Raw genomic sequence first — 14,107 nt, forward strand, 5'->3', positions numbered from 1 at the left:
GAATCAGTCGAGAGTGATTGTGTGATATGGGGTGGGGATAGATTGGGGAAGGGATTTTACTGTCTCTTCTCTGAGAGGTGGGTTAATGTGGAAAAAAGAAAAAAGGAGAAAAGTTGCAGAGAATCCTTTGTTGTATCAGTTTTCTATATGATTATGCTGTCACTTCTACTTGGTCAGAATGAGTTGTATAGATAGTGGCCTCTGATGAGATCTCATTGTATTCTGTATTTTTGTATTCTTTGTGATGTGAAAAAAACAGATTAAAAAAAACAAAACATAAAACCCAAGAACTGAAGGGGCCCCATGTGACATCTATAACATGGGATGGTGTGCACATGCTCAGTAGAGCACGTCAAAACTTCTAGAAAGTTTAGCATCTTCACAGGCTGGTCTATGTTGAATGATGGCCTCCACCTGTGAAGGCTTAACATCCTGCTTTTCTTGGAGAATACCTATTGCAGGTAAGAAACTTTCTCTTTCCAGGGACATGGTTAAATTTTAGCCAGTGAGCATTGATATTCAGTGCTACCTGGCTAAAGTTAGCAGAGATAAGTTTGGTCAGAAAAAAATCACTCCTAAAGTTCCCAGATAACTTTATCCAAGTATATTCAGTAGAATCCACTTACCCAGTGATGTTTTGCTGCATATATGGGTAAAGTTATCTGAGCAACTTTTCCTGGGTAACTGTCCTGTTCACCTCTCTGCTGAATATTGACTTCTTGATATTATGCAGATAAATAAAAGTTCTACTTTCTTTTTTATTTAGGTCTGGAACATCAAACAGATGATTAAACTGACCCAAGAACATATAGAGGCTCTTTTAGAGAAGTTTGGAGGAGAACATAATCCGCCTTCAATATACCTGGAGGTGAGTCCAGAGCATCATGCCCTGTCAGAAGATGGAAGTGAATAGTTGGTATGCCTCAGTAGTGCTAAAGATGTAAATCTGCCAGTGCACTATTTTTGAAAGTATAGAAAAACATATTCATAGAATTATATAGTTACAGTACTTATTTACAAACTGGATTCAAATGTATACTTTGAATGTAACAATCTAAGAAAGAGAAAAACAGGATGATGGAAAGAAGAGAAAAAGGACCAAATTCAAATAGAGTTATGCAGTTGAGCAGTATATTCCATGTACAAACTATAATGTAATATCATGAAACATTTCCAGACCAGTCACTAAGTCCTTTTAAAATTGTGACGCACAATGATTAATATGTAGGACAATTGTTGTTACCTTATAGGCTATAATATCTAGGGGTTGATGAACAATTTTATTCTGTTACAATACTCCCCAGTTTCGCTGTATTATGGTCATGGGGAGGGGGGATCATCACTTGTTCTGCAAAGAGCTGTGTACCTTTCACAATAACAGAGTTGGGAGAATTCCTCTTATATCTAATACTTATTGTTCAGCATAATGGGCGGAATTCGGATTTTGCATTCTGTGTTTTGGTGATTTCAGCGTTGATGTCCATCCAGGAGTTGATGGCGGTGTTTGGATTTGTAAGGTTTCGTGTATTAAGGGCATGGGGGAAGTGTTCGGCGATGACATCGCTGGGGCATGGTTTGGGAAAGTGGATGTATTTTTTGGGATCGCTTGGTGAGGGCTGGTGAGCTTTGAGGAGTAGTGTGGTCTGGATGAGTTTGTGGTCAGACCAGGGAATGCTGGTGGTGGTGGGTAGACTGTTAGTTGAGATTTTGCTGTTGATGAAGATAAAGTCGAGGGTGTGACCTGATTTCTGCGTTGGGGAGTGAATGATTTGCTTGAAGTCCATAGCGTTCAGGGTGTCGAGGAGTAGCTTGCATGGTGGGGGTAGTGGGGAGGAGTCCATGTGGAGGTTGAAATCTCCTAATATTATGGCTGGTAGGTCCATGTTAATCTGAGATGAGATGGTTTCAATGAGGGGGGAGAGGTTTTGACTTAGGCAGTTGGGAGGAGCGTATAGTAATAGGATTTTGAGGTTTTTAGATTTAAATAGGCCTATTTCTAGGGGGGTTGTGGAGGTGATCGGGATGCACGTGATGTTGAGCTTCTTGCGGGCTATGGGGAGAAGGCCTCCTCCTTTTTTTCATGGTCTGGGTAGTGAGAAGATGTTGTGATTTGCTTGTGGCAATTGGTTGATTAGGGCTGTGTCGGATTTTTTGAGCCATGTTTCGGTGATGCATAGGATGTCGTTGTGATTGTCTGTCAGGAGGTCGTGAATGATGGGGATTTTTTTGGTGATAGATTGTGCGTTGATGAGGAGTAGGGATATTATGTTATATCTTCTATTGCAGTCTAACCCACCAAACACCTCTTTTTAAGCCTTGTCTGCCTTGTCTAACATGTAGTCAGTTTCTATGGTACTGACTTTGTCCACTGTCATGTTGGCCCTTGCTTCAGGAGTTGTAGGCCCAAATATTGGAAGGGACACTCTGCAAGTCCTTTCAGCATATATAGTCTCTCATCTGGCCCAGAACATGGAGACTCTGATCAGGGGGAGGAGACATCTTCACAGACCTATGCTATCAGGGGAAATGTCTAGTTTTCTTTCTTACTCTCTAGTTCACATAGGTGTACTCATGGTTTGTATATGCTCAGGGTCAGTGGGATGCCTTTTAGGTTGATGGGGTCAAATCTACTGAGATCTACCTGCTTCTCCACTGCCACCTGCATCCCAGCTCCTGCCACCAGCTACTACTGCCAGTTTCTTTACATTTTTAGCATAAATCTGAATCTAATATATATTTACTAGGCCAACCTATAAACAGCTGGATGATAGAAAACCTAGCATAGTGGTAAATGAGCACTATAAAAACTGCATTCCTAATAGAATGAACCAGGTAAATATTCGGCAGTAGTCTTGGAGAAAAAAAGAGAGATGATCATCAAGGGCCAAGAAATGTCATGAGAGATGTAGAAAAGCAGCCCACATGTTCAGGCACTGACCTAAGTAGTCATCACTCACTAGCTCTCTGGGATCCTTTGATTGTATATATTCTGGTATAGGGGTGCCATCTAGTGTATCTATATCTTTATATATGTGTGTGTGATACACAGTGACTTGCAAAAGTATTCGACCCCCCCTAAAAGTCAGCAGATTTGTGTGGATTACAAATGACACTTATATAGATTGTTCCAGACAGTATGTTTTATTGCAAACCAGTATGCTCTTAAAGTAAATTTTCAAAGTTACAATTCATTATTTCTCTGCAATTTTTTTTACATTAAAAATTGAAAAATGCTGCTTGCATAAGTATTCAACCCCTTCAGACTGTTATGGTTGTAGACCTCTGTGTGATTGTGTAGTTGACTCAGCCGCATGGGCGAACCAGCAAGTCTGGGGAGGCGCCTGGAGCCTAGTGCAGACTAGTACTTGATAGAGCCACATTTTCCTACAATAACACCTTTAAGTCTGTTGGGGTACGTTTTTAACCACTTTGCGTACATTTTGGGGGTGATTTTTCCCATTCTTTCTGGCAGATTTGCTTCAGGTTGCCAGGTTAGTTAGATGATGCTTATGGACTGCAATTTTCAAATAGTGCCACAGATTCTTGATTGGATTGAGACTGGACTTTGTCTTGGCCATTGAAGAACATTTGCTTTTTTGTTGTTCAACCACTCCTATGTTACTTTGCTCTTGTGCTTGGGATCATTGTCCTGCTGAAAGGTGAACTTTATCCCAAGTTTTAGTTTTTTAGCAGACTGAAGCAGGTTGTCTTGCAATATCTCCTGTGTGTGTGTGTGTATGTATAAAACACCTTCCTAACAACAGAAAGAAGCTGGTTGTCACAATACTAGTAATAAGATGAGCACTAGCTGTAAATTACCAAGACAGAGGTGATATCCTACTGGTGAGGGTTTTTATTATAGTATTTGCTAGATAAATATAAACCAGTTATTTAAACATATACTGTATATCCCTTGACACCTCCCCCCACCCAGTGCAGTCCAAATGTGGGTGCTAAACTGAACCAGGACAATTCCCCATACAACTTATAAAAACATAAGCTGTCAACATATTTGCTAATATAGTAACAAAGAAAAAGGAAGCTTTAGATCCGTCCAGTCTTTCCTGTTGCTGTTTCTTATCTCCTTAGGACTTAAGACTGATCATGCTGTCAGGGGCCTTTTCTTTGGAATAATCTTGCAGATAATAGACATCATTACTAACATCTTGTCAATACATTGTTACCAATTTTCAGTGAGACCCATTAAGTAGAACAGGCCTGCAAGCTTAGCTACCTGTTTTAGAACAACACAATCATTTGTATTGGAAGGTGCACATTAGAAATCAGAAAAAGCTGGCATGCCGAAAATTCCTATATTTTTCCTACATTTATTTATTATTTATTTATTTATTTATAGTATTTCTATACCGGAAGTTCCTGTATAATATACATATCACCCCGGTTTACAAAGAACAGGAACTGTCGCTTCATTTAGCGGTTTACATTGAACGGATTAATCAAATTTACAAAATAGTCTAAACTGCTAAACAGATAAGAAAACAGTTAAAAAAATAAGTTAAAAACAGTTAAAAAATTAACATGCAAGTTAATGAATAACGTGATTATATGATTATATACAGTTCAATAATGATCTCTTACAGGAGTTTTATGCTATGGGCAGGGGGAAGTGCGAAAAGTCTGAAAATGTCTTTCTTCCTGTTCTTAGCTCTCAGGGAATGCTTGTTTGAACAACCAAGTCTTAAGTTTCTTTTTGAATGTGGTGTGGCAAGGTTCAAGGCAAAGGTCTGGAGGTAGCGAGTTCCAGAGTGACGGGCCCGCTGTGGATAGTGCGCGTTTCCTCAGGGATGATTTCGCTGGTTGGGTGATTAGTCTGTTCTGATATGCACTTCTAGTCTGTTTCACGGAGGTGTGTAGCTGGAGTTGAAACGTTAAGTTGAGAGGAGCGATGTTGTGTAAGGCCTTGTGTATCATCATTATGGACTTGAATTGGATCCTGTATTTAATTGGAAGCCAGTGGAGATGATGAAGGATTGGGGTAATATGATCTCTTTTTTTGGCATTTGAGAGAATTCTAGCCGAGGCATTCAGGACCATCTGAAGTGGTTTGGTGGTGCATGCTGGAAGGCCTAGAAGGAGAGAGTTACAGTAGTCCAGTTTTGGGAGTATGATGGCTTGTAGCCATCATACTCCCGAAAGTCTCTGTATTGAAGTCTCTGTATTGAAGGAGTGGCTTTAGTTTCTTTAAGGTTTGTAGTTTAAAGAAACATTCTTTTGTTGTGTTATTAACGAATTTATTGAGGCTGAATCCGCTGTCTATGATGACCCTCAGGTCTTTTACTTGATGCGAGTTGGAGTGCAAGGAGGTATCCGGGCGTTGAATAGCGATAGGAGGTGTGGGTGGGACATAGTTTTCCGGTGCTATGAAGAGGATTTCGGTTTTGTTTGTATTTAATACCAGGTTGAGGCTGGCGAGTAGGTTGTTGATAGCTGAAAGGCATTTATTCCAGTATGACATGGCTTTGAGAAGTGAGTCTTCTATAGGGATGAGAATTTGTATGTCATCCGCATATAGGAAGTGTATTAGCTTGAGGTTGGTGAGTAAGTGACAGAGCGGGAGAAGATATATATTGAAAAGGGTCGGAGAGAGGGATGATCCTTGCGGTACCCCCCTCTTTGATTCAATGGCGTGAGACTCTTTATTATTTATCTTGACCTTGTAAGATCTGTTCTCCAAAAACGATTTGAACCAGTTGAAGGCTGCTCCTGTGATGCCGATGTCAGCTAGGCGCTGCAGGAGGCACGGGTGGTTTACGGTGTCAAACGCTGAGGAGAGATCCAGAAGTGCGAGGAGGCAAGGTTGGCCTTTTTCCAGATTAAAGATAATTGTGTCTGATAGTGAGGTTAATAGCGATTTGGTATTCTTGGTCTTACGGAAACCAAATTGGTTTGTGGTGAGGATGTTGTTTTCGTCAAGGAATTCTGTAAGTTGTTTGACAACTTTCTCCATAATCTTGGCGATCATAGGAAGGTTTGCTATGGGTCTGAAGTTAGCTGGGTCTGAGGTGGGAAGGTTGGGTTTTTTGAGGAGCGGTTTGAGCATGGCCAACTTGAGTTGGTTAGGAACTAGGTCTTGGGTGAGAGAGCAGTTAATGATGTCTGCAACAGGTTTGGCTATGATGTTACATGCTAACATGATGTTACATGCTAACAGAATAACTAATCTCAGTTATGCATAATGATCCTCACTAAAAGACCTAATATGCCAGGGGTAGCCAACTCTGGGCCTTGAGAACCACAAACAAGCCAGGTTTTCACAATATTCACAATGAATATGCATGAGATAGATTTGCATACAGTGGAAGCAGTGCATGCAAATCTTTCTCATGGATGTTCATTGTGGATATCCTGAAAACCTGGCCTGTTTGTGCTCTTGAGGATTGGGGTTGGCTACCCTTATAATATGTGATTAAAACTGTTAAAGCAAAATATGCAGACCAAAACGGAAATAGTAGTGCCAAGAAGCCAAACTCTGCACCCAGTGCAACACTGGAGAAATAGAAACAAACATGAAACTCCTTGTAAGATAGCATGAGCTGAGGTTTTTTCAAGTGCTTTATTTACAGTGCAGAAAATACCAACAGTCTACTTATTTTCAACAACACAACTTCAGGTTAAAACATTCATAATTATTAGAAGCAAGCCAACTACATTAAAGGAGCTGCCTTTCCCTTCTTACTCACAGTTAGGACGAAATGTTACAGGAGCTGTCTTCTGGAGTCTCTAGGGCCTGTCTTCCTTTCCCTGGGGCTGTATGTATAACACCGCTTTTAGATTTTCCTGGTTGCCTTATCTTTTTTAAGGGGGACCAGGCCAGATGCCTGTCCAGCACTGGCTAAGGAGGTTTCTCAGGGACACTCCTTCACATACCCTCGCTCTCAGCTCGGTCCTATCTGCTCATCCTGAATCTCTTTCTTGGAAGTGATTTCTCTCTCCAGTATACTTCCTCAGCCTGAACTTGTGTTGACTCTTCCCCCACATCTAAAGGTCCTTTCCACTTTACATGTTTTCTACATCATTTTCTCAACATCTTTCCACTTAAACCCGAGGTAAGGGCTACAGGGCCATTATTTCCCATTTTTGCTAGGTTACCCTTAACCAAGCCCCAATTATCAGAACCACCTACTGTGCTCTTTGTTCAGTGTCTTCCCATATTCTTTTACTTGTGTCCATATTGAATTCTGAGTTCCAAACACTCTTTTTGGTTTTTTCATTTTGATAAAGAAACAAAACCTTGCTTATCTGGTACTAACTCACTTTTTGTTTTCTTACTCAGGTGAAGCTAGTCGTCTTGGCCTGCTATTTCTTTACACTGTCATAACTGCTCCTGCAGCCAGACTGTTAGGCAAATTGTCTTCATTATACGCTCATGTGCACTACATAGTTTAGAGCCACAGTTCTTCATGCTTATTCATGATCTGTGCATTCCTCTAGAGCATTTCTTCACTGGAACAAGCCTTCTGCTCTGCGCATGCCTGTGCTCTGTATATTGTTTAGAGCCACAGGCCCTCTGCTCTTTGCAGAAGGAAAACAGGTTTCTAAAATTTCTCTTCTTACTACCTTTTCCTGGTTTGTGCTGCTGTCTATCCCAGAACTTCTCAGCACAAGTTCCTGCTCTGTACCAGGCTTTAGATCAAACCAGGTTTTCTAGAAAAAAAGTGTTTTTCTCTCTTCGTTCTTTCTCTTTCTCCCCCCCCCCCCCGAAGGTTTGAGCTCTGCTCTGCTGCTATATAGCTCAGACAATTCTGTAACCCAGTCTCTGCTCTGTACAACATTTTAGAGCAACCGAGTTTCCAAACTTAATTTTTTTATTTTCCTCCTCCTAAGGCATGAATCTCTGGCTGTACCTTATTTAGCACAGAAAGTCCCCTAGCTGACAACCTTTGTAAGATACAACTCAAATGCTCAGAACGATGAATTTTTTTTTTTGGAAATTGTGAGTCAAAGGGGTGATCATACAAAAACACTAATTTCCCAATTATCAACACAATTATAATGACGCTTAGATAATGACCATCATAATTGGCATCATTGTGCAGTGCTATACAGCTTGTCGTCACTCTGCCTTATATTTAATCATTGGTCAGTCCGATGTTATACCACAAAAATTTTTTAATATTTTAAAGTGTGCTCCTTAGATTCTTCATCCATGAAATTAAAATAATGATTGGCTTACTTCATCATTATAGTTCATGATTAAATACAACTGAAAGTTGACTTATCTGAGATATTTGTGCATGTATTTTTCCCACAAAAAGCTTTCAGTAATTTGTAATTTCCATGCCCATATTTTCAATGCTGTTAGCCGGTTACGGTCTCTCTGCCCGACACGGTACTGTGTTTCGGACCCTGTAACGTCCTTTGTCAAGGGCTCCTTCTGCGTCAAAGCACAAATTTATTGTTCATTACTCAAAAAATACACAAGAAATACAGTTACCAACCTTGTTATTCAAGTTACTCAAAACAGTCCTTACTATGAAAGCAGCATGGCGTTTCTCAGCGTTTTTTTCTGATTCTTTTCCGGTCACCCCCGGATGTTAGATATACCCTAATATGGCTGCCTACGTCACGGTCACATCGCTCCTCCCTCTCCAGACCTTTAAATAAGGGAATTCCACTCTATGACGCTATTTAGACCAGTCGGTGTCACCATATTCATCCAAAATATCCATTGTTGTTCACGGAGATTCAATACTGCATTGGGATTACCACCCCGCAGATTCAAAGGGACGTAGTCCAAAATTCGCCATTGTAAATCTTGAAATGAATGATTTTTTTTCTACGCAGTGAGCCACCATAGGTGCTAAAACTTTTCCCGTGGTGATACAACTTCGGTGTGCAATAAGTCGCACTCGTATAGTACGTTTTATCCGTCCTATGTAATACAGATTGCATGGGCATACAATGAGATAAATCACTCGCATAGATGAACAATCAGTATCTTTCCAGATTTATCTGTCCAATTTGGACCGAAATAGTTTGCTTACACATAGAGCAATGGTCAGATTGCCAATGGCCAATATTCAAATCCGTATGCACTTTTGATATTGGAGACAAAAAAGAATGAGTGACCATATCACCCAAATTTTTTCCATGACTATGTTGTTATGGGTGATTTTTCAAACACTTGATGAGTTTTCAACACAGACCAATGATGGTGAATAAGGGCAGCTATTTGGCCTGCTTTTAAAGAATATGGTATAGTACATACTAATGCAGTCTCATCCTGAGCTGTGGTGTTTTCCAACAATAACCATTGTCGCTCAGCGTGGTATGCACGTTTATATGCTTTTTTTATGCATTTATACGGGTAACCATGCATCAACAATCGTCATTTAAGTTGCTCCGCCTGTACTATAAATTCATGTTTAGTATCACATAATCGCCTCAGGCGTAAAAACTGCCCCATTGGTAGATTAGTCCGAAGGTGGTATGGATGAAAACTAGTATAATGTAATAGAGTATTTTTCTCACTCTTTTTACGATATAATGAAGTCGACAAACTACCTCCCATCTTTGTAATCTGTAAATCCAGAAAATTAATGGAGGTATAATGGTAAGAGATGGTAAATTGTAAATTAACATCAAGAGTATTTAACCATTGTTGAAAACTCAAAAGACTCACTTCATCTGCATGCCATAGACAAAAAATGTCATCAATGTATCTAATCCAATTGGACACATGTGCTGCTGGATACAATTTCTCTTCTTCAAAAGATGTAACATATAATTTAGCTAAGCTTGGAGCCATGGTTGGTCCCATCGCCGTACCACGTTTCTGCTTATACCATACTTTTTGAAAAATGAAATAATTATCACACAATGCTAATTCAGCAATTGTGTACAAAAATTCAGTTGGGATACGATGGGGTCGCTCTCTTTTTTTCTAACACTTGAAGCAAAATTTTTAAAGTGTCCAACTGTGGAATACAAGTGTATAATGATTGAATGTCAAATGTCACTAAAATTGCGTGTTCAACATTATGGATGTCCTGTAGCATATGCAACATGTGTTTGGTATCTTTACAGTATGACACAGCTCTCATTACAGTAGGGTGAATCATCACATCAATGAAAGTTGAAAGAGGTTCTAACAACGAACCTATAGTGGTAACAATAGGCCGACCAGGAAGATTTACAGCGTCTTTATGCATCTTTGGTAGCATATATATATAGTTGTAGACACTGGGTATTTTACCCGCAGAAATCTTGCCTCACGAGATGTTAAAAAACCAGAAACATACCCAACTTCAACAATTTTATCAATTTTATTTTGTAGACCAGGAGTCTGATCTTGCCTCAGTACTTCATAATTCTTAGGATCCTGTACATGGGAAATGACCATCGATATATATTTTCCTCGGTCCAAGATGACCACTGAGCCCCCCTTATCGGCTTTTTTAATAATAATACTTTGATCTTTCCTCAATGATTGTAAAGCCAAAAACTCTTCCCGCCGAAACTTTAAACGTGGTACATCTCTCTTCTGTTCAATTATCTCTAAATCCCATAGTACAAGGTCCATGAATGTCTTTATTGAGGCATCGATTTGACCTGGAGGCAACCATTGTGATTTAGGATGCACTATAGACATATCTATACTTTCTTCACATTTCAAAAAAAATAAGGTAAGTTGTAATTTCCTACAAAACTTATATAAATGTCTCCGTCATGCAAAAGCATCATAAGCATGATATGGAACAAAAGAAAGCCCCCTATCTAGGACTAGTTGTTGAGCCTTAGATATTTGTAATTGAGACAAATTTACTACGTTTGATTCTTGGACTGGGATCGAGTCCACGGTCTCTGCTCTAAATCTGGTGCCATGGATTGACGAGTTTGCTGAAAAAATCGTCGGCTCTGTGATCGATAGGGAGGATGGTAATTGCCTCTACCCGAATGTTGATACTGATTACATTTTTGAGCATTATTCCGATGAATAACTGAAAAACACATGTTGCATATGCTACAGGACATCCATAATGTTGAACACGCAATTTTAGTGACATTTGACATTCAATTATTATACACGTGTATTCCGCAGTTGGACACTTTAAAAATTTTGCTTCAAGTGTTAGAAAAAAGAGAGCGACCCCATCGTATCCCAACTGAATTTTTGTACACAATTGCTGAATTAGCATTGTGTGATAATTATTTCATTTTTCAAGAAGTATGGTATAAGCAGAAATGTGGTACGGCGATGGGACCAACCATGGCTCCAAGCTTAGCTAACTTATGTTACATCTTTTGAAGAAGAGAAATTGTATCCAGCAGCTTAATTCCAATATGTGTCCAATTATATTAGATACATTGATGACATTTTTTGTCTATGGCACGCAGATGAAGTGAGTCTTTTGAGTTTTCATCAATGGTTAAATACTCTTGATGTTAATTTACAATTTACCATCTCTTACCATTATACCTCCATTAATTTTCTGGATTTACAGATTACAAAGATGGGAGGTAGTTTGTCGACTTCATTATATTATAAAAAGAGTGAGAAAAATACTCTATTACATTATACTAGTTTTCATCCGTACCACCTTTGGACTAATCTACCAGTGGGGCAGTTTTTATGCCTGAGGCGATTATGTGATACTAAACATGAATTTATAGTACAGGCAGAGCAACTTAAACGACGATTGTTGATGTGTGGTTACCCGTATAAATGCATTAAAAAAGCATATAAACGTGCATACCACGCTGAGCGACAATGGTTATTGTTGGAAAACACCACAGCTCAGGATGAGACTGCATTAGTATGTACTATACCATATTCTTTAAAAGCAGGCCAAATAGCTGTTCTTATTCGCCATCATTGGTCTGTGTTGAAAACTCAAGTGTTTGAAAAATCACCCATAATAACATACGGTCGTGGAAAAAATTTGGGTGATATGATCACTCATTCTTTTTTGTCTCCAATATCAGAAGTGCATACGGATTTGAATATTGGCCACTGGCAATGTGACCATTGCTCTATGTGTAAGCAAACTATTGTCGGTCCAAATTGGACAGATAAATCTGGAAAGATACACATGTCACGTCAATATACTGATTGTTCATCTATGCGAGTGATCTATCTCATTGTATGCCCATGCAATCTGTATTATATAGGATGGATAAAACATACTATACGAGTGCGACTTATTGAGCACCGAAGTTGTATCACCACGGGAAAGGTTTTAGCATCTATGGTGGCTCACTGCATAAAAAAAAAAATCATTCATTTCAAGATTTACAATTGCGAATTTTGGACTACATCCCTTTGAATCCGCGGGGTGGTGATCCCAATGCAGTATTGAATCTCCGTGAACAACAATGGATATTTTGATGAATATGGTGACACCGACTGGTCTAAATATCGTCATAGAGTGGAATTCCATTATTTAAAGGTCTGGAGAGGGAGGAGTGATGTGACCATGACATAGGCAGCCATATCAGGGTAAATCTAACATTCGGGGGTGACCGGAAAAGAATCAGAAAAAAACGCTGAGAAACGCCATGCTGCTTTCATAGTAAGGACTGTTTTGAGTAACTTGAATAACAAGGTTGGTAACTGTATTTCTTGTGTATTTTTTGAGTAATGAACAATAAATTTGTGCTTTGATGCAGAAGGAGCCCTTGACAAAGGACTTTACAGGGTCCGAAACACGGTACCGTGTCGGGCAGAGAGACCGTAACCGGCTAACAGCATTGAAAATATGGGTATGGAAATTACAAATTGCTGACTGCTTTTTGTGGGAAAAATACATGCACAAATATCTCAGATAAGTCAACTTTCAGTTGTATTTAATCATGAACTATAATGATAAAAGTAAGCCAATCATTATTTTAATTTCACGGATGAAGAATCTAAGGAGCACACTTTAAAAATATTTAAAACATTTTTGTGGTATAACATCGGACTGACCAATGATTAAATATAAAGCAGAGTGATGACAATCTGTATAGCACTGCACAATGATGCCTAATATGATGGTCATTATCTAAGCGTCATTATAATTGTGTTGATAATTGGGAAATTAGTGTCTTTGTATGATCATCAACCTATGTAAGATAACATGAGTGATCTGAGACTGTTTCATGTGCTTTATTTACAGTGCAGAAAATACCAGCAGTCTGCTTACTCCACAACTTCAGGTTAAAACATTCACATTCTTTCCCCTAGAAGCAGGCCAGCTATATTAAAGGAGTTGCCTTTCCCTTCTTAGTCACGGTTAGGATAGAAATGTTTCAGGAGATGCCTTCTCCTGGGGTCCCTGGGGCCTGTCTTTCTTCCCCTAGGGCTATATTCTTAACTCTGCTCTCAGGGCTCCCCCCTTAGAGCTACCTGTTGCCTTATACTTTTTAAGGTGGACCAGGCTGGTTAAGGAAGATTTCAGGGACATTCCTTCACTATTCTCCTGTACTAAGCAAAATACAAAATAGCAGAGATGTTGAAATTGCAAAGCAGATAGAAAAATTAATTCAGTTCCCACAATAGACTCTGCAGACTCTTGTTTCCCCCCTGATAAATTAGGGGGAAAATGAGAGCAACAGCTAAAGATGTTATACTTGGGGAAAAGGCCATCTGAAATAATATAATTAAATGTGTATTATTGTATACAGTGGAGTAGTTGTTGTGTGGTTGGAAGGCTTGAGTGGGGTGGATTATGGAGGGTCAGTGTTCATGCATGAATGAATGAGTGGAAGGGTGTGCATGACTGAATGTGTGGGGCTGTCTATGGTGTTTATTTGAGTGGTGAGTTAGTGAAAGGCTTACCACCCCCAGCCACTCTCTACCCAGCGATCAGTAAAGTTAAAGTACAGCCAGAAAAAAATAACCAAAGTTCCACACTAACATTCCTTGAACAGGAAGCCAGCTGTAAGAACCCCCAAATTCTATAAATTGAAAGGTAAATAACATTAAGGCAGCAAGGCAATCTCAGATTGTGAGATTTAATGGGAAACATACCATTGCATTCTCTGCCTTAGATTCAGACACTATATATAAACACACATGCAGAATATATAACCTTTCACAAATGGAAATCAAGGATGAACTCTATCAGAATACACTTTGGAAGAAATACTTTTAACAACGGCGCAC

At 39.4% G+C, this 14,107-nt stretch overlaps 1 protein-coding gene across 1 annotated transcript in view; it reads left to right on the forward strand.

The window, feature by feature from the left end:
- BRAF (B-Raf proto-oncogene, serine/threonine kinase) overlaps positions 1–14,107 on the forward strand; it is a 409,670-nt gene that overhangs the window by 43,707 nt on the left and 351,856 nt on the right. The window contains 1 exon segment of the mRNA XM_029616061.1: positions 767–868. Within this exon segment, the coding sequence (XP_029471921.1) occupies positions 767–868 (102 nt within the window).

Source organism: Rhinatrema bivittatum, chromosome 9 (assembly GCF_901001135.1).
Source record: "Rhinatrema bivittatum chromosome 9, aRhiBiv1.1, whole genome shotgun sequence".
Taxonomy (NCBI): Eukaryota; Metazoa; Chordata; class Amphibia; order Gymnophiona; family Rhinatrematidae; genus Rhinatrema; species Rhinatrema bivittatum.